General features: G+C 46.5%; 1 protein-coding gene across 1 annotated transcript in view; it reads left to right on the plus strand.

The window, feature by feature from the left end:
- Positions 1–7,658: 7,658 nt before the first annotated feature.
- The window catches only part of trabd2b (TraB domain containing 2B), a 92,194-nt gene continuing 79,852 nt past the window's right edge, over positions 7,659–20,000 (plus strand). Inside the window, 2 exon segments of the mRNA XM_077004316.1 lie at positions 7,659–8,124; positions 10,925–11,494. Coding sequence (XP_076860431.1) covers positions 8,017–8,124; positions 10,925–11,494 — 678 coding nt within the window. The 5' untranslated portion in view covers positions 7,659–8,016.

A 20,000-nucleotide genomic window follows, 5' to 3' on the forward strand; every position in this document is an offset into this window, starting at 1 on the left:
GAGAGAGATGTTTCAGTAAGATCTGTTTATTAATCAGTGTTCCTGCTTTCTCTCACACTCTCACTCTTTCTCTCTCTTCCTCTCTCTCCCCACTTAGATCTGTCTGGCTCAGAACCTCAGTCATAAATCAGGCTGTCAGCCTGCTGTGTTGGTTGAGTGTTTCCCCCCCTGGCGAGTGGCGTACGCTTCATAACTCTCCACAGTCCTCCACTTCAGGCCACATGTCTAAAACAATCTTCTTATGCAGCAGCGGTTAGAATCTAGCCCACAAGTGCCATCTGTAGCCAATCACCTGGCTCTATCAACCCCTCAAACAACTGACTGACAGCTTTCACAGCCAGTCAGATTGCTCCCCCAGCACTGGCCTGTGGTGGTGGAGGTCAGGATCAAGCATGTGGACATGTACGGGTTTGAGGAAGTCGTTCACTCTGACTGTGATGAGAGCCTGTGTGTTGTCATGGCCTAAATCGGTGTGCAGGCTGGAACGCACTGCTAGAGGGAGACCGGAGGAGTGGCCCATTCCTTCAGCTATGCGGTATAAGACTGCAGCTGATGTTTCTACTGGAAAAGGATGATGAGGGAGGATTAGGACGTGTTGCTATCAACTCATTCCATCTCTGGAAAAATAAATCATTTATTATTCTGCTTGGAGCAACTTATGACGTCTTGCATCTCTGCAAAACCTTGGTCAGTGGGTTGGTGAGTGTCTTGGTGAATGTTTAGGTGAGAGTGTAGGTGAGTGTTTAGGTGAGTGTGTAGGTGAGTGTGTAGATGAGTATTTAGGTGAGGTGTGTAGGTGAGTGTTTAGGTGAGTGTCTTGGTGAATGTCTTGGTGAATGTTTAGGTAAGTGTGTAGGTGAGTGTGTAGATGAGTATTTAGGTGAGGTGTGTAGGTGAGTGTGCAGGTGAGTGTGTAGGTGAGTGTTTAGGTGAGAGTGTAGGTGAGTGTGTAGGCGAGTGTGTAGGTGAGTGTGTAGGCGAGTGTGTAGGTGAGTGTGTAGGCGAGTGTGTAGGTAAGTGTTTAGATGAGTGTATTGGTGAGTGTTTAGGTGAGTGTGTACGTGAGTGTGTAGGTGAGTGTTTAGGTGAGTGTGTAGGTGAGTGTGTAGATGAGTGTTTAGGTGAGTGTGTAGGTGAGTGTTTAGGTGAGTGTGTAAGTGAGTGTGTTGGTGAGTGTCTTGGTGAATGTTTAGGTGAGAGTGTAGGTGAGTGTTTAGGTGAGTGTGTAGATGAGTGTATAGATGAGTGTGTTCAAAGTTGTTGTCCCACTATAGGCTACACTGAGGATATGATGTCGTACTCTGAAAGTAAAAAGATGGGTGGTGGCATTGCTCATGCACTGACAGTGGCAGTGGGGCGGCGCACAGCCTTAGACACGGGGAAGACCATCATGGGTTTTACGGGTCACTTGTTAGTGGCATAATGCTGAAGAGGATGTGCGGAAGTGTGGAGGTGTAAGTGTTTGGTGTGCTGGGTCTGACAGTGAGCTGGTGGGGTTGATGGATGGTGTAGATCATGGTGGAGTCTCATGGAGGTGCAGCTGACAGGAGTTTTGTGTGAATACTGAGGCACACAAAACTACAGTATGCGTTAGGGGCCAAAAGACCCCGTGGATTCTGGCAGGCCTGTAAACAAACGTGGGGATGAAAGGGAGGCGTGTTTTCTTTTGTGAGGTCGTACTGCAGATTACAGTATAAACCTCTGACACATGTTCAGGATCAGCGTGAAGAGGCAGAAAATTAGGCCTGTTTTCCTGGAAGAGGCATGTGTGCTGAATGTGTGTGTGTGTGTGTGTGTGTGTGTGTGCGTGTGTGTGTGTGTGTGTGTGAGAGCGTGAATGTGTGTGTGTGAGAGAGAGAGCGTGAATGTGTGTGTGTGTGTGAGAGAGAGAGAGAGAGTGAGAGTGTGTGTGTATGTGTGTGTGAGTGCTTGGGCATGTGTTCCGGCTTTCATTAAGTTCCCTCTCTGGTCATTTGGAAGAGAAGAATGTGTCTGCACATTTCTGCAGGTTCTAGTTCGCTGGCGTGCAGGATTCTGGTTGTTAATGTTTGGAAACATTAGTGATAAAGTATCAGCAATCTCATCATTCACACAATATTAGGAGAAAATCACACACACACACACACACACACACACACACACACACACACACACACACACACACACACACAAATGTTTAACCAAGCCAGATCAGACTCATTAGAAACCTACTGATGTCACACTGATGAATGAATTAAAAAAAGAAGATTTGGCAGAGACCGAAATCACAAGGAGGTAAAGTTGTAAAATAACAAGAAGAGTGATGAACAGCATATTACACCATGTCTTTAGAGGAATGGTGCTGAACTGACTCTCCCCCTCTCTCTCTCTCCCTCTCTCTCTTTCTTTCTCCCTCTCTCTTTCTCTCTCTCTCTCTCTCTCTCCCTCCCTCCCACGGTCCCTCATTGAGCATTTCTTTGGCTGCTATTAATCCTGGAGATCTGAGGGAGTGTTATCGGAGACACAAGATCGTTTAAGGAGTTGCTGCTGTCTCACTGCTGTCTCTGGCCCAGACAGGAAGAGAAAGTGAAGGAGGGAGGTGGTGGAGGTTTGAAGCTCACGCCCCACCACCCAGCATTCTCCAACCAACATCAGCATGCCAGAATGTTGCTTTACTGCACCATATGTGCAGTAGGAATGCTCTACAGTAGAGGTCTGCTTTAATCCCGCTCCCACCAATAAATCGCTTGTTTTAATCCCGCACCCGCCCACCACATACACCGCCCGCAATACTAATATGAATTGAAATAATTAAATTTAGTACTTGAAATTTTCTGATGTATATATTAAAACAGCAATATAGCGATGGATCACGCTGTCCAAACACTTTCTGACATCTATCACAACAAGCAAATGGTAGACAAATTCCATCTCCATTAATTACAATAGAATATGACTTCCATACATCAGACTTTCCTGTAGTTGGCTTAATTGTGGTGTATTCTTTTAATTGAATTTTCCACAGCTGAAACTGGTTGACCGTCTACAGTCTCTGCCATTTCGGTATCAAAATGACAAAATGACACACACTTCATGTTCACATGATCAGTTGCTTAGCCAATATTTTGAATTAGTTTATTGCTTACTTACTGAATTATTAGTTGTTTTTGTCCTGTTCCTTATGCATGGAAATCATTGCGTTGTTATTATTATAATTTTCTAGACTATTTATTAATTTGCGGGATTTTTCTATATGTATATGCGGTCCCGCTCCCGCATCGCCTGGACTAATTAAACTCCCGCCAGTAACAATTAAATTCTGTCCCGCGCCGCAAGATATTCTGATGGGAGTGCAGACCTCTACAGTCCTAGAATTCATCAGAATGCCTTAGAATGCTTTAGAATCCCTTACAAAGCTCAAGAATTATATAATTCTTTAGAATGCTTTAAAATGACAGAATTATTTTGAATGCTCTCTTAATTTGATTTAATGCACAAAATGTTAAATGTGGTGAAATGAAGAAACATGTTTTACAACATACGGCATATGTGCATGTGTTTCTGGATTTCAGTGTCAGTAAGACATTCTCTGCTTCCCTGGAGTCGGTGACTAAACACCTGACGCTGCACATCTGACTCTGAGTCCACACACCTGACTAAAAGTCTATACACCTGACTATAAGTCTATACACCTGACTATAAGTCTATACACCAAAATCTGAGGTTGATCTTTAGGTGTTTAGACCCATTAAAGACTCCAATCTGTAACAATCTGAAATCTGTAACTATCAAAGATTGTCCTTTTAGGTCTCAGTACATGATGAACATAATATAAGGCGTTTTAAACTGAAGGTCTGCAGACCACACTGGCCAGTCTGAATGTGTCTTTCTCATAGCAACTCCCTCAGGAAAAGAAAAAGTCTCAACAGGCTCGTCATGGAGAAAGGTCCACAAACCCGGCCCCGGCGGAGGAACATGGTGAGTTAGGGCTGAGCAAACACGGTGTGGATTTGAGCAGTTGGAGACACAGGGCAGAGCACGCAGGCAGCTGGGGAACAGACCAGCCTTTGTCTTCATACTCCAGGACGTGGAGCGAGGAGACGAGAGCAAGACAGAGAAAACGAAAAGATGAGAGCGACAGAGAGAGGACATGTTGCAGGCCAACTCATATACATAATATAAAGTCCAAAATAAATATCGTCACCAAAGGTGTTTGACGGTCACACGGCCCACATATCCTCCCAGACAGGCCTGGCATATGCGATGATCACGAGAAGAACTGCAAACCCGATCTCCTGGTTGGAGCATGCTCCTTTGCGTTGGGCACATTCCAGCTAAGCCTCCCAGAACCCCGCCAGCTCCTTCCTGCTCCTCAGAGCTCCAGACGTAAGAGGCCTGTTGGCTGTTGCTTCTCCACAACATTACGGTAATCCAGCGTGGCCGGAGATCTCCAGCCGCTGACGGGCCTCCGCACAATGGATGACGTGCGCTCTGATAATGGCTTTCTCAGCAGAAGCATGCTTGTCTTCCTCTCAGTGGGGGTGCAACTGCAGAAGGCAGTGGAGAAGACAGGGGAGCCCCCAACATGTGAAATACAATTACATGTATTATCTCTGATCTGTAGGATGCACTGTGGCATTGTGGGTAGTCAGTGTGCACCAGCCCTTTGATGTGATTGTTACGTTGCTTTGAGGTTATACGCATTAAAATGTGTAGCATAAATGTGTGGAGATGTGTGTGTAGTCATTAAAAAGCACACAAAACACATGGTGTCCGTAGATGATTCTGAGATGTGTGAACCAAGACTACCCAGCAGGCAAAGCTCAGATGAACACAGGACATGTATCGCTCTCACATTAATATTTTGCTCTCGGATTAACACATGACTCTTTGCTTAGATGTGTTTTCATCTATGAGATTAAAAGTTTTATTTCTATTCACTGCACCTTGAATGTGCGCATTTACGCTTTGTTTGTCTTTGTCTTACGTTATGCTTCCGTGCAGTTTCGTCCTGGCAACAGTACTGCAACACACCAGTAGGGGGCTCTCTTCACATGAAAGAAGAGCTCAGAGAAGCGGTATAAGAGAATCTGAACAGACTAAATTAAAACCATTCAGAAACAGCAGATACAAACCATGAAATTTTACTCAAACACGTAAACATGCTAACAAAAAGCACTTTAGCATTATAATGTAATAAAGTTGCATAAGAAAATTCACTTGCTAATGTAAAAAGGTTCTTAAGTGTAACGATCTGCACGGGGCAGAACAGGGAGGCGGACACAAGCGCTGAGGAGAGCGAGATTTATTAATGGAAATTCCAAAGGCAGAGTCGAAGTCACGGGCATGGGTCATATCGGGAAGGCAGTCAGAACACGAAATGTACAAAGGCATAGAATACGGACAAGGAAAACAACAAAGCAGACTAACTCAGGGAGGACAGGCAAAATACAAGGAACACAGGTAACAAAGCGCAAACTACAAACGGCAGTACTCACACAGAACAGGTTTTGACAAAAAGACCGATACAGACACGGGAGACACAGGGACTATTATACACGGAACTAAACTAGGGACAGGTGATGACAATGACACTGGGGCGTGGCAACAAACAAGGAAACACGAAGACAAACGAGCAGGGCGGGACAAACAGGCAGGGAACACGGACATGAGGGAACCCAGAGTGACAGCTAGGAGAGGGGGCGTAGCCGCACGTGACATTAAGTCAGTCCACAGCAAACAGAAAACGAGAAAACCGAGCGGGGGAAGACATTGACCCTCTCGCGCCTGCAGACACGCCTGCGAACGGACGACAGCACACAGCATGGCAGGCTGTTTGTTTTGGTAAAATCCGATCGGAGGCGGGAGGGGATGTAAATGAACATAAATATGAACGATGACAAGCTCGCTGAGTGTATAGAGCTCTTTGTGTGCGGAGAACAATGCTTTGATGTGAGTATGTCCATGTGTATTTATACACGTGGATACCCCATACACGCGCGGACACACACACACACACACACACACACACACACACACACACGTATACACCCCCCGTACATACACATGTAACCCCATGTCCCCAGGTTACAATTTGACTGGAAAGTGTTTTAGTGGTCCGCTAACAGTACATTAAATTTTAAGCCTCTACCCACTGTAATGTAAGACCTGGTTTAGTTCCAGGAGAACACACACACACACACACACACACACACACATACATACACAGTCTCTCTCTCTCTCTCACACACACACACACACGCGTGCGCGCGCACACACACACACACGCACACGCACACACACACTCACATACACACACACAATCTCTCTCTTTCTCTCTCTCTCTCTCTCTCTCTCTCTCTCTCACACACACACACACACACACACACACACACACACACACACACACGTTTGCTCTGGACATCCAAGATTGAGCAAATTACAGACGGACAGGGTCTGAGTATGAGGTGGTGATCACCCCAGCACGTGCTCGACTCAGCAGCAGACACACCGGGTTTACACCTGAGAGCGTGACGGGAGAGCGCGCGGGAGAGGGATCATCTTGGCACAAACACAACCGAGGCTGATCTCAGGGAGCAGAAATGGTGTCAGTGGCTCTTCTAAAACGCCTCAACGCCACGACAACATGTAATATGTAAAATATAAAACAGATGTATAACTTGATTTATAATTTAATGAATGCTAAATGCATAATTTGTTCTAATGTCTGTCAGAAGAAGATATTAGTACTGGTGTCTGCTAAGACATCGAGATCGGTAGGAGCGGTTACAGGTCACACATGCACGTGAGCGACGTGATGAGTAGTATTGCACATACCGAACAACAATAATAACTAACGAGCGGAGGGAGGGAGCCGCGCGCGCCGGGCCTGGGGAGAGTCTCGAGAACTGGACATGACAGAAACACAAAAGACCTCTTATGTCGAGACTGCTGTCGCTCCCCGGCGGAACCCCATGTCACACTTGTTTGAAGCATTAATGATGAATTGCGTGCTGCCTCAGCCTGTCAGTGGCTTGGCGGTTCCGACCATAACGGGTTGGGCCAAAGACATCAGCCCAGTCGGCGGCGCGGCTCAAACAAAATGACCACTCCGTTTCTTGGAGATTATTTCGTCCTAACGCTGCGCTACATAAAACTTTTCAAAGTTCAGCGGGTAAAGTATACAAAGTATACATTTCAGTCGTTAAATAGGCCTGCTGCTACGTACCGTCGATGTTTTTGAGCTTTTGTGCCAGTGTCAATGTGAAAATGATTAGGTCCAAGAAGCCTGGCTGTCAAATAGACGATGACAGTGATGAATGAAGAGACACAGGCAGCACCGTGTCACGGCGGCTCTGCGGGTGTTAACGGAGACGAATGCCTGAAATACCTACAGGGCCTCGTTTTAAAAATAAATAAAGTGAAATAAGAATGTGCCAATCTGGATTAGCCCACTTACAAAGTCATTTTTAAAGACCCCTCGGTAGGTAAACTCTCCTTGGATAAGCGTTCTCTACTTCGGACCGACGAGGCAATAAAGGCAGTAAATCCAATCTTGACGCGATTGATACATTCCGTTCCCATCAGTGCCGCACGCACGGACGGACGCACGCCCGCTCGCGCGCGCGCCCGCGGCTGCACACGCACACATGCAAACGCACAACCTGCGTCCTCTCTCCAAACACGCCGAGGGGGGACCATTCAAAGCGCTTCACCTCCGAGGAGAAGTAAACTCGGTCAGCTCCAAACGTGTGTGGCGCCACTGCTGGCCAGCCGAGAGCGGACGGACGGAACCGAGACGGCAGGACTCGGGAGAAACAACCCGGACTTTCTCCTTTTTAAATTAGAGCACGAGCATGGCGGAGAAGCATAATGCTTCGTGTTTCTTCCCAACGCGGCGAGTTTAAGCCGATAATCATAACCACCAGGAAACTCTCTGATTTCTCCAAACGACGAGGATTATTCTGCGAGCAAGAGGCATAACAGGAGAAAAGTGTCGCGCGCAGTGTGCACGCGCCTTGCCCGTCTAATCTTGAAATGAACCGGCCCTTAGGATTACGAGGGTGGCTGTGCTGCCTTGTTTTACTAGTGGGATCATCCCGGGAGGCGCGTGAGAGAACTAGGCGATGTGACAAACCCAAATCGGTAAGTTGTTGTTGTTCTTGTTGTTGTTGTTGTTGTGCTATTTTCGTTTTACCGGGCTGCACTGACCAGTGACGTATTTACCGGACTTGGGAAGGTTGGGTTCAAACGGGCATCTGCGAGTCAGATAAGGGTTCTAATTAAATGTCACATTTCTAATGCATATTGACAGAAGCAAAAACAATGGACAATTCTGTCAATTAAAACATACAAAGGCCATTATGTTTGCTAGCAGAGATCGCCTTTATAAGTTTATGTAAATTTTGATACATTAAGGGCAAATTCGCGCACCGTTGTTTTTCGCTGATGTAACTCCTTTAAATATTTATGAGAGTACAACAGTTTAAATGAGAAAGAATCATAATATACAATCACACAATTCCATATAATTTGAAATAATAATTATTGTTGTTGCTATTGTTATTATCTGACATAGGCAATAATAGTCCGGATGATCTGACATAATAAGGAACATTTGTTTATATCAATTCACATTAAGAAGCCTGCAGCCAATTGTCTGTCATATCTGCCCTTGTGTAAATACAAGTCTGTGGATAAAACAGAAAACAAATGTCAAGTGAAATATTTATTTTTCGTATGTGTATGTGACAGGGGAAAACAGGCGCTCAGCTGACTCGGTAGAACATGCTGTTGGAAACGTCCCAGGACGCTTTATCTCAGGACGTTTCAGCGAAATCGGACCTACAGTAAAATAGCATTTGATCATCCTATGTCGGATTATAAATTGGGCCGACAGCAGAACACGTTCTCCTCGTGAGAATCAGCGTGAGAATTTATGCGTTTTGGGAGATGAATAAGACCTTAATTCGAATCATGTGTAAATTGCATAATGCAGAAACACTGCAAAAGGCGCAAATTCCACAACGCACAGGCGACATCACCACAAATTATACAGCCGTAGGTATAATTATTTAAGGAGCCTCCTTTACTATTTAAGATTGCACTGATAACCATTTTTTTTCTAGCGTTCAGCCTGGAGAGACAGACTGGTATTTCAAGCCAGCCTGCTGGTGAATCCAGAGATGTGACCGAGTCATTTCCCTCGTTTGTAATAACGTCAGTACAGTTCAGCTTTTGATTAAGCAATGTTCTCATAAAAACGAGGCTCTGTGCGACGGAGCGAGTTCTGCTCCAAACGCCCGGCGATGATACTGGGTCTGGCTTATTGATGGGAGCCTAATGTGGTAACAGACCAAATGATCAGGTTTTACCTGTTAATGATGCTAAAGATATTACAGCAATGTTAATTAAACACCAGTCGTTTCAAATATCCTCAACTCCTCACGCGTCTGACCTCCTCGGATCATGATAGGTTACTATAAAGATTTCGGGGGTCCGTAGGCTTATTTAAGAACACTTTCTTGAAATAGCTTTTAAAGAACCTATTACTTTAAAACGCAGGGGTTCAATTATATAATGAATTTGTATTTTATTTAAATGTTCCCTGTAAAACCGTTAAACGAACACATTTAAATGTGCAGTGGGTTAAATTTTACATGGCTTAATTTGACCACGCATGTGTTTCTGCTGAGACGGCTGAAATACTTGTGTTTTCTATTTACCAAATAAGAATAAATTTAGAATTAAATATAATTATATGCATCCATGCATCGTGTTCCGTCACACACGGAAATGCTAATGTAAAACGGACCAAATTGGGTTATAAACGTGTTATGTTAAATTAATATAAATCTATTACACCTATTACATTACATCTATTATTAATCATTTAGACTGTATAAAATTCACCAATATCATGCTTGAATGGCAAATCATAAAATAAGAGTTTTGGGCTTGACCGGAACATTTTCAAAAACTACAGATTAAATGTACACCGTGTTAGGACTAGAAGTGGTTTTGTTCATACCGTGTTATAATGGTGACGCGCGTGCTGAATCTGTACCTGTAAGAGAGCGCGCGGCGGGGGTTTGGAGGTTCGACCCGGCGACGCAATTTTTTCCTGAAGAGAAAAAGAACCTCTTAACTCTCACAGCTTTAAACGGGACTTTCTCGTCAGCAGAATCCTCGTTTAATAGTATTTGCGTGTGACTTTATATGTAATCAGACCAACCTACTGCAAAGAATAAATTACAGTATACACGTATATGGAAGAAAACAAACAAGAAAATAAATTATAATTGCCTAATACAAATGACACATTCAAAATTTAAACAGCTTTCATATTTTTGTATCAAATAAATATAAAAAATAAAATACGTGTAGGCATATATGTGTACTTTGCTACTGCAGTACCAGTCTAGCCGTTACTGATCTCTCCTTCACTGATGCGTGTGCTGGCACTCGTGTCTGGCAGTTCTCTCTGTGTTTGAATGATTCAAGGAAATAAAAAAAAACCAAGAAAAGTAAACGTCTCTCATCAGAATTATGTGGGCCTTTAATAATGTCCTGTCAGGGCCTCCATAGTGGGTTTTTAAAATATTGCAAATGTAGAATTATAAAATGATTTCTTTGTAATGTCTAATTTGCACTTGAAGTGTCTCGTATTTTAAACAGCTGTTCTGTTGTGTGTCTCTCAGTTTAGGGGTTTAAACACTGACTGGTTTCTGGCACTATGTCAGATTATTGGTGTTTTTGGACTCTAACCTATTTGTAGTAGCTAAGGATGCATATCTGAGTAGACAACTAAGCAATTCTGTACGCCACTCTGGACAAGAGCTCCTGCTAAACGCCATATGTAAAACTAAATCATACCACTTCTATGTTAATATATTTTCCCTTGAGTCAGTTCGTTTGGTTCACAAAACCCCTCTCAACTTTGCAGCAGACAGAGATGAACTCCTTCCTGTGGACGGTGAAGCGTCCCGCCCCACAGCCCCCGTCCTACCTGTTCGGGACCATCCATGTTCCATACACTCGCGTCTGGGACTACATCCCCCAGAATTCCAAGCAGGCCTTCCACACCAGCACCAACGTGTTCTTCGAGCTGGACCTGACCGACCCACTCACCGTCTCCGAGCTGACGAGCTGCCAGCTTTTGCCGGACGGCGAGCGTCTGCAGAGCCTGCTGCCCCACGACCTGTACCGGCGGCTCAAACGCCACCTGGACTACGTCCGTCACATGATGCCACGCTGGATGACGGCGGAGCAGCGGGGGCGTGGCCTCTACGCAGACTACCTCTTCAACGCCATGGCCGGGAACTGGGAGCGCAAGCGTCCCGTGTGGGTGATGCTGATGGTGAACTCGCTGACGGAGTGGGAGGTGCGCTGGCGTGGGACCCCCGTGCTGGACCTGTTCCTGGCCCAGGAGGCGGAGCGCGTGGGCAAACGCACCGGCGCCGTGGAGGAGGTGGGGGAGCAGTGTCACCCCCTCAATGGCCTCAACTTCTCCCAGGTAGGACCTGCAACTGTGTGTGTGTGTGTGTGTGTGTGTGTGTGTTTATACATTTTACACAGAAAAAAAAAGATGGGAGAGAGAGGGGGGAGAGGGAGAGAGAGGGAGGGGGAGGGGAGAGAGAGAGAGAGAGTGAGAGGGGGTGAGGGAGAGAGGGAAGAGGGAAATATAGGGAGAGAGAGGGGGAGAGGGGGAGAGAGGAGGAGAGAGAGGGAGGGGAAAGAGAGGGAGAGAGAGGGGGGAGAGAGAGAGAGGGAGAGGGGGGAGAGGGAGAGGGGGGAGAGAGGAGGAGAGCGAGGGAGGGGAGAGAGGGGGAGGGAGAGGGGGAGAGAGAGGGAGAGAGAGGGAGGGAGAGAGGCAGGGAGGGGGGGAGAGGGAGAGGGGGGAGAGAGGAGGAGAGCGAGGGAGGGGAGAGAGGGGGAGGGAGAGGGAGGAAGGGGGAGAGAGAGGGAGAGGGGGGAGAGGGAGGGAGGGAGAGAGGCAGGGAGGGGGGGGGAGCACATGTTGAATTTAACACATTTGTGTAGCTGCATGTATTTGTATTTGATTTGCGCTGCTTCCTTTGAGAGTGGCTGTTTTAACATTTATTACCGTACTATTCCTGCTCCATGTTGCTATGTGTCTGTTGGACAGAGAGGTCATTTTACAAGTGGCTACTTCAGGTTTATGGGCAATAACTTCTGACAAACGAACACAAGGTTAAAACTGACCTGCATGAGGAGGGGGAAACACAGCCAAGAGTGTGGTAGATGCTGACTGAATGAGGAGATTAGTGATGGGTCCTGCGTGTAGAGGGGATGAAGATCCACCTTCATGCTGCCTGTTCGCCGTAACCACAGCCTGAAAGATGGAGCGAATAACCTAATTACTCGATGACATAAAAATGAAGACCATGTGTCTTTAGTTTCTGCAGCAGGGGGCCGGTGTGGAGACTATTTAAAGCGCTGGCACGGGCAAGGTGAGTGTTAGCCACACCAGCCAGACTCAGCACGTCTCTGTCAGGAGCTTGCAGGACACACACACACACACACCCACACACACACACACACACACACACACACACACACACACACACACACACACACACACACACACACACACACACACACACACACACGGCTCCTGTGCTAATTTGAGGTTGCGGGGGGCCACACGGACTCTCAGTTTTCATCTGAGCTAACTATCCTGTCAAAGGGATCATGGGAACTATATTCTCAGCACTGGGTGACAGAACTTCAACTTATTCAGTCTCAGAGGGGTAAGAATGCCTGGACTGAGAGAGAGAGAGGGAGAGAGAGAAGGGGGGAGAGAGAGGGGGGGAGAGAGAGAGGGGAGAGAGAGAGAGAGCGAGAGAGGGAGAGAGAGAGAGAAAGTGACAAAGCATGGTTCAGATGGAGAGATGATGATGTTTCATGATAAATGTATTTTGCTCTCTGTACTGATCAGGAAAAGCTTGAGTGTTACATTTCACACATTTGGCAGACGGCAGATCAAGAAAGATTTCAAGTAAGGTTGCAATTGATCAGGTCACAGTGGTGGGCAGGTGGTGCATGTTGTAGGTGGATCATGTTGCAGGTGGTGCATGTTGTACGTGGAGCATGTTGTAGGTGGAGCATGAGGAGTCTTGTCCAAGGACTCCTACTGGAGTACACTACTACAGCAGGGGGCACGAACACAGACGTGGTTTGATTCCCAGTTCCCCTTGTGATTGGTGGGACTATTCCAGCCAACCCCCAGCCTCCACTCCAGAAAACAAAATTCAGAGTGTCTCTGAATAAACGAGTGGAATTCACAAATCAACAGCTCAAATCCACACCTGCCCAAGAATTTTGCCATCACTGGTAACTGACCGGTGTAATTGGCTTGTCAAGTTGTCATGACATCTGTCTCCTTGGTAACGAGAGGGTGGAAGATGGGTAAGAGCCCAGACTTCACGGTGTGTGATTTCAGATGCTCCCGAAATAAACAAATGTCTGCAGGAATTGTAGCTCATAATTTTTTCAGGGTACAGTGTGAGATCTCCTGACTCTTGCACTCAAACAGGGACCATGGAAACACAGATCACCATTGAGTGCTGAGGTTTTTTGCAAATTCTCAGATGCTGCTTCTCCAATCAGGAGGTTCCTGAGGTTCACACATGTTTCCTGAGGTTCTTCTCCTGAGGAGTCATATGGCAGGAAGTGAAGGACAGGGAGAGGACATCTGGGGTCGTGGAGGTGGAGTTTGGATGGGGTCACAAGTGGTAATGGCCGGATCGTTGGTGTGTGTGGGCGGAGCAGAAAGAGGGGGGCGGGGCAGACGGACAGGGCGGGGCGGACGGGGCGGGGCAGACGGATGGGGGCGGGGCAGACAGAGCAGCTGCTTCCAGCTTCCACTCTGTGCCCTGTTGTTACTGCCAGGAACTCCTCGATAAATGATGTTGAAGACTCACGGGTTGGCCACAGCATCCCGCAAGGAAACAAGAGGTGAGCTTGGTTGGCCGAGGGAAGTTTCCTCTTTCAGGAGGCAGAATCATCTCCTCTCTCTCTCCTCGTCTCCTCCCCTCACCCTGTTTCCCCCTCTACGCATGTGTGTACACGTGAGGTATTTAGCTGTAGGGAGACTGAAACCTTGGTCGCTGGGGGAGAGTGGTGTCTGCTTCATCTCCAGCTCTGTCTGGGCAGAAGCTCGGTGAAGTCTGTGGGCGGGCCGCAGTTCATCTCGAGGAAGGAGGTCTACAATTCAGTGTCTGCTCAAATCGGCAGTGCCATCTGAAGTCAAGACTGAGTTGAGCTAAATGAGACCAGAATAGAAGACCAGTGAAATACTAAAGATTCAGCATTTGACATGTGGGGATGGGCAGAGGGTTGGGAGTATGTCATTGCTGTTCAGGGCTTGGGCCAAAGGTCACAACCTTGTAGATGTCACAGATGACCTTATGGTGACTGGAGCCTGTGTTCAAAGTGCTTTGTAGTCTGACACAGAAAGAATGAATGACTGCAGTTTCTACCCCATCAGCCTCTTCACAGACACACTGTCCCCCCTCCTCATTGTAAAAGAGGGTCAGTCAGAGCAGGCAATCACCTCTCAGGCAAAATACATCATTACATATATCTTGTATGGGGAAATGCAGTATCTCTCTGACAAACGCAGTATCTCTCTGTGTTTTAGCTGTGTAGTATCACTCCAGGTTCATTAACCGCTGTCTTTATTCCTGTGGCGACCCCGTAGCCCGTGAAGCTCATGTAGCTCATGTGAGAGGGCAGTACTGACTCATCCACATTGATGGGGAAGGGTCTGTAGCTCACGTGACGGGGCAGTACTGACTAATCCTTGTTAATGGGGAAGGGTCTGTAGCTCACATGAGAGGGCAGTACTGACTAATCCTTGTTAATGGGGAAGGGTCTGTAGCTCACATGAGAGGGCAGAACTGACTCATCCACATTGATGGGGAAGGGTCTGTAGCTCACATGAGAGGGCAGTACTGACTCATCCATGTTAATGGGGAAGGGTCTGTAGCTCACATGAGAGGGCAGTACTGACTCATCCACGTTAATGGGGAAGGGTCTGTAGCTCACATGAGAGGGCAGTACTGACTCATCCACGTTAATGGGGAAGGGTCTGTAGCTCACATGAGAGGGCAGTACTGACTCATCCACGTTAATGGGGAAGAGACCCAAAAATATATGCTGTCTGCTCCTTGAGATTTTGAGGATGTTCTCTCTGACCACCAGAGGGGCTGTTTGCATTCAGCCGTACCACCAGCAATAGCCAGACCTGCCTGCTGCTGACCAGTGAACAATACCAACCGTCTTCAGCTGATGAAGACCATTCATCTTCATCTGCTAGATTTGTTGATGGCTTGTGGATGGATTCACCATGTCCCCAATGAATCTACCAGAAATATTCAGACACGTTCCAGGACAATACACATGTGAGGGTGATATTTAATGAGATGAGTAGCGCCTGGGTGTGCTCCTTAAGACACACATCGCTCTCATCTCAAAACAACCACTGCCAAGTGCCTGTGTCCCTCATCATAGTGTTCTCCCAGACATCGTTACACACTGCCTCTCTCCACTTCACTTTGTGTTCACTGGACAGATCTCGCATAAATATCGCATTTAAGCAACGGAATTAAAAGCATGCGACCTTTCCCCGCATGTAAATATTTACATTCCGAAGTTTGTGTGTAATAATGGGCCATGTGGGTCATCGCTGGGAGATGGAGACACCAGACCCGCCCCTCCCTGGGAGATGGAGACACCAGACCCGCCCCTCCCTGGGAGATGGAGACACCAGACCCGCCCCTCCCTGGGAGATGGAGACACCAGACCCGCCCCTCCCTGCTAGTTCCTCTCCCTTGGTTCCTCTCACAGGGCCTGGGAACTGTGTCATTTCTTTATGTGACATATATATCTGTACTTTCCCCAACATGCTCATTGTCAAAACAAGCCAAAGAATGCTGAGTTAAGCACAATTAGGGCTCTGCTGTAGGACAGCAATAATGTTTAAGACTCAAGGTATAACACATTAATTAGAAGTACAGAAATGACTGAAACTCTATACTGAAAAATATTAAATATTATGCAAATAAATCCCAAATAAATCAGATGCCCACATATGTCATGAGGATTAAAATGACTTCAGTCTTGGCACCAACTATACAGTAACAACATTATATGTCAGTAATGTGCATAAAATATACAATGACATGTTTCTGCAAACAATTTCCACCTAGCAAGTTTAGTTCAAGAATGTGGGGTTTCTTATAAAGTGTTGGCTTACATTGTTACTAAGTTTAGCTGATTTACCGAACACAGGAACTGTGACTCAGTCCTTCCGTAACGAGGTTTTGAAGGATGAGAATGGATGTTTGTGCCAGGATTCTGATCACCTGGAGTAGGCCCACCAGCCTGTGAAGAACCTCCAAGTACAAACACACACAGAACCTTCAAGAACATCCCGTTTAGATTCCATCCTTCTACAGTCTGCAGAGGTGTGGACCACACGGTTCACAGTAGTACAACAAGCAACATGTAGTGCATGTAAGATAATGCAAGAAGAAGTAATGGACCATGCAAGAACCAGAAGAACTGGACCATGCAGGAACCAGAAGAACTGGACCATGCAGGAACCAGAAGAACTGGACCATGTATGAACCAGAAGAACTGGACCATGTAGGCACCAGAAGAACTGGACCATGTATGAACAAGAAGAACTGGACCATGCAGGAACCAGAAGAACTGCAGCATGCAGGAACCAGAAGAACTGGACCATGTATGAACCAGAAGAACTGGACCATGCAGGAACCAGAAGAACTGGACCATGTATGAACCAGAAGAACTGGACTATGTAGGCACCAGAAGAACTGGACCATGTATGAACCAGAAGAACTGGACCATGTATGAACCAGAAGAACTGAACTATGCAGGAACCAGAAGAACTGCAGCATGCATGGCTGTCCTTATCGTAACCATGTGTACAAATGAAGACATGAAGAAGACATCAGAACACTGCAGGCCCCTGCTGTAGTAATTATCCTAAATAAATATGCATAATTGTGCATAATGACAGGATAAAGAGGTTCCATAACGCTGCTTCGCTAAAATTCGACATGAATGACTCACAACAGACTCCACTGTAGTTAATCACTTAAGTGATGTAATCTGATTAAAGGCCATGTCTGTTGCTTCATCACTAGGGTATTGATGTGTAAATTGAAGCAGTCATGTTATCTGCTTCCAGAGCTGAATTGAAGCCGTGTGTCCTTTCACAACTGTTTTGTGCTGAATTACTGGTATGGTGTCAGTCACGGCATATTTCCAAACACTGACCAAGACTTTGGCATTGTCACTACAACCAAGTCCTACAGAACAGCCAACATTGTCAAAGTCACAATTGCAGCATGGGTTTCTAATGTCTGCTGGGCCCCCAATCTCCTCTCGTCTCCTTTAAGATCTTCTGTTTCGGTCCATGAGGTCATGCAGGCTCAGGTCTGACTCCTCCCAGCAGCTCAACACAACCCTCACACACGTCTGCTGGAAAGTCCAACATCAGACTCCTCAGCTTTCAAAATATCCACACACAAACATGTGAAAAAATGGCAGGAAACCCCTTATCGGCCAATCAGCTGGGCCCGTCAGCATGCACAAGGCGGGTCGAGCGTCAATCTAATCACTTAATTGGCTCCTGTAATGACTTAACTGCCCCCTGGTATCCAGAACCACTTAAACAATTATGCAGGCCTCCTGAGTGTGGGCGTGGCTTGGGACACACAGGGCGTTTACCTTCGCCACTTACCTACTACATCAAAGACATGACATCCTGCCCCGCTGAGCAGGTCGCGTGCTGCCTGCACGCCTCACCAGGGTGCTGCTACGGGGTCTGCTCCTCACCCACGCAGGGGTAATGGTCCACGAGGGAGACCTGTTTCCGCAGGGTTGGACTGGCATCTAAATTGCCTGGGGCAACACAGTGTCAACTCTTGGATAAGTGAAAATGGCTCGAAAGGGAAAATTAAAAATATGTGCTCCCTTAAAGCATTTACTTACTGAAAATGATTTTCAAGAGACTTTTTATAGTAGATAGGGAGTAGATTCAAGGAGTAGATTCAACTTCATTAAAGAAAGCACCCAAATCCCCTGGGACAACATCTCATTCTGGTCTCACATGGTTAAGATGTTTTTGGGCACCTCTGGACTGTATGTACTAAGAAACAAAAATAAACAGCAGGAGAAACTTAAAAAAAATGTTTAAAAAAATATTGTGACATTTTGGTATGTTTTGAAATGTTGATTCTGATGGCTAGTTAATTGAAATAAACATTCCTTCACAGGGGTGACCTATGACCCCTCCTCAACCCCCACTCCCAGGATGAGCAGATGGTCTCATCCCTCAGGGCCTGTGGTGCGGTCATTGCATAGATGATTTCTGCATATTGTGCAGGAGCTGGAAGTGTGTAGAAGATCATGGGAGTGAGGTAGTGGATTGGAGAATGAGAGTGGGGTAGTGAAGTGCAGAGTGAGGTGGTGAGAATGAGGTAGTGGAATGGAGAATGAGGTCATGAGAGTGAGGTAGTGGAGTAGAGAGTGAAGTAGTGAGAGTGATGTAGTGGAGAGGAGGGTGAGGTAGTGGAGAGTGAGGTAGGGGAGTGGAGAGTGAGGTAGTGGAGAGGAGAGTGAGGTAGTGGAGAGTGAGATTGAGATAGTGGTGTGGAGAGTGAGGTAGTGAGAGTGAGGTAGTGGAGAGGAGGGTGAGGTAGTGGAGAGTGAGAGTGAGGTAGTGGAGTGGAGAATGAGGTACTGGAGTGGAGAGTGAAGTAGTGGAGAGTGAGAGTGAGATAATGGAGTAGAGAGTGAGGTCTTGGAGATGAGGGTGAGGGAGTGGAGAGTGAGAGTGAGGTAGTGGAGTGGAGAGTAAGGTAGTGGAGAGGAGGGTGAGGTAGTGGAGTGGAGAGTGAAGTAGTGGAGAGTGAGATAATGGAGTAGAGAGTGAGGTAGTGGAGAGGAGAGTGAGGTAGTGGAGTGAAGAGTGAGATAGTGGAGTGGAGAGTGAGGTAGTGAGAGTGAGGTAGTGGAGAATGAGAGTGAGGTAGTGGAGTGGAGATACATATACATTTTTACACAAGGTGTAGGAGAAAGGCTTTGACCATGTCATAACTCCATACCTGCACCACTGAACACCATAACCTATCATCAGTCTGGTCACATTACAGTAGCATCATTATCTCCTACAAGGACCTGAATGCTGTACGTAATTTTCCAGAAAAGCTGGTGCACTATGACACACTGTACCAGGAAGAGTCAGAGAGGAAGAGTAAGAGAGGAAGAGTCAGAGAGGAAGAGTCAGAGAGGAAGAGTCTGAGAGCAAAAACATTAGTTGGCATCTACGAATTACATATGGAAGAGTCTGTAAAATGGGCATCACCCAGAAATGTTTCTGAGCTGTGTATAAAAGTCTGGATGCGGGCTAGATGATTAATCCCCAGAGGCCAACAAAGCACTGACCTTACTCACCTGCCTTAGCTCCGCCCATTTTAGAACACAACACTCCTGCTTGTTCTCTTCTTGTTTACATTAACGATCAGAAAATGGTGTCAAAACTGGATTGGTGTAGCAGCATTTCAAATATTTCCTGCAGCAGACAGACAGTTTAAAAATATATCACCCACTTACTGTTTCCAGCTGGACAGACAACAGGAAAAACCATCCAGAAATAGCATACGGGGACGTAGACCTATTTAACCTAACCTTTGTGCACAATAGTGGTTTTTAGTAATAATACCAGCAGACTAACTCTCAGCTATGAACAATCGTTCTCACTGAGCCAGAAGTTCAAAGACCACATGGCGGTGGCCTTGTTTCGTGGGAGCGTGAGGTGAATGGCCCCTTCATGCAAACCCCATAAATCTCAGCGTCCCCTGAAGGAGCTGGAGAAAGAGGCAGACTTGAGCGGCATTAACACAGACCACACCAGCCAGCCTCCAGTCTTCATCTACTACTCTCTTACGGGAGGAATTATGGGA

Source organism: Brachyhypopomus gauderio, chromosome 4, assembly GCF_052324685.1.
Source record: "Brachyhypopomus gauderio isolate BG-103 chromosome 4, BGAUD_0.2, whole genome shotgun sequence".
In the NCBI taxonomy this organism is placed as follows: Eukaryota; Metazoa; Chordata; class Actinopteri; order Gymnotiformes; family Hypopomidae; genus Brachyhypopomus; species Brachyhypopomus gauderio.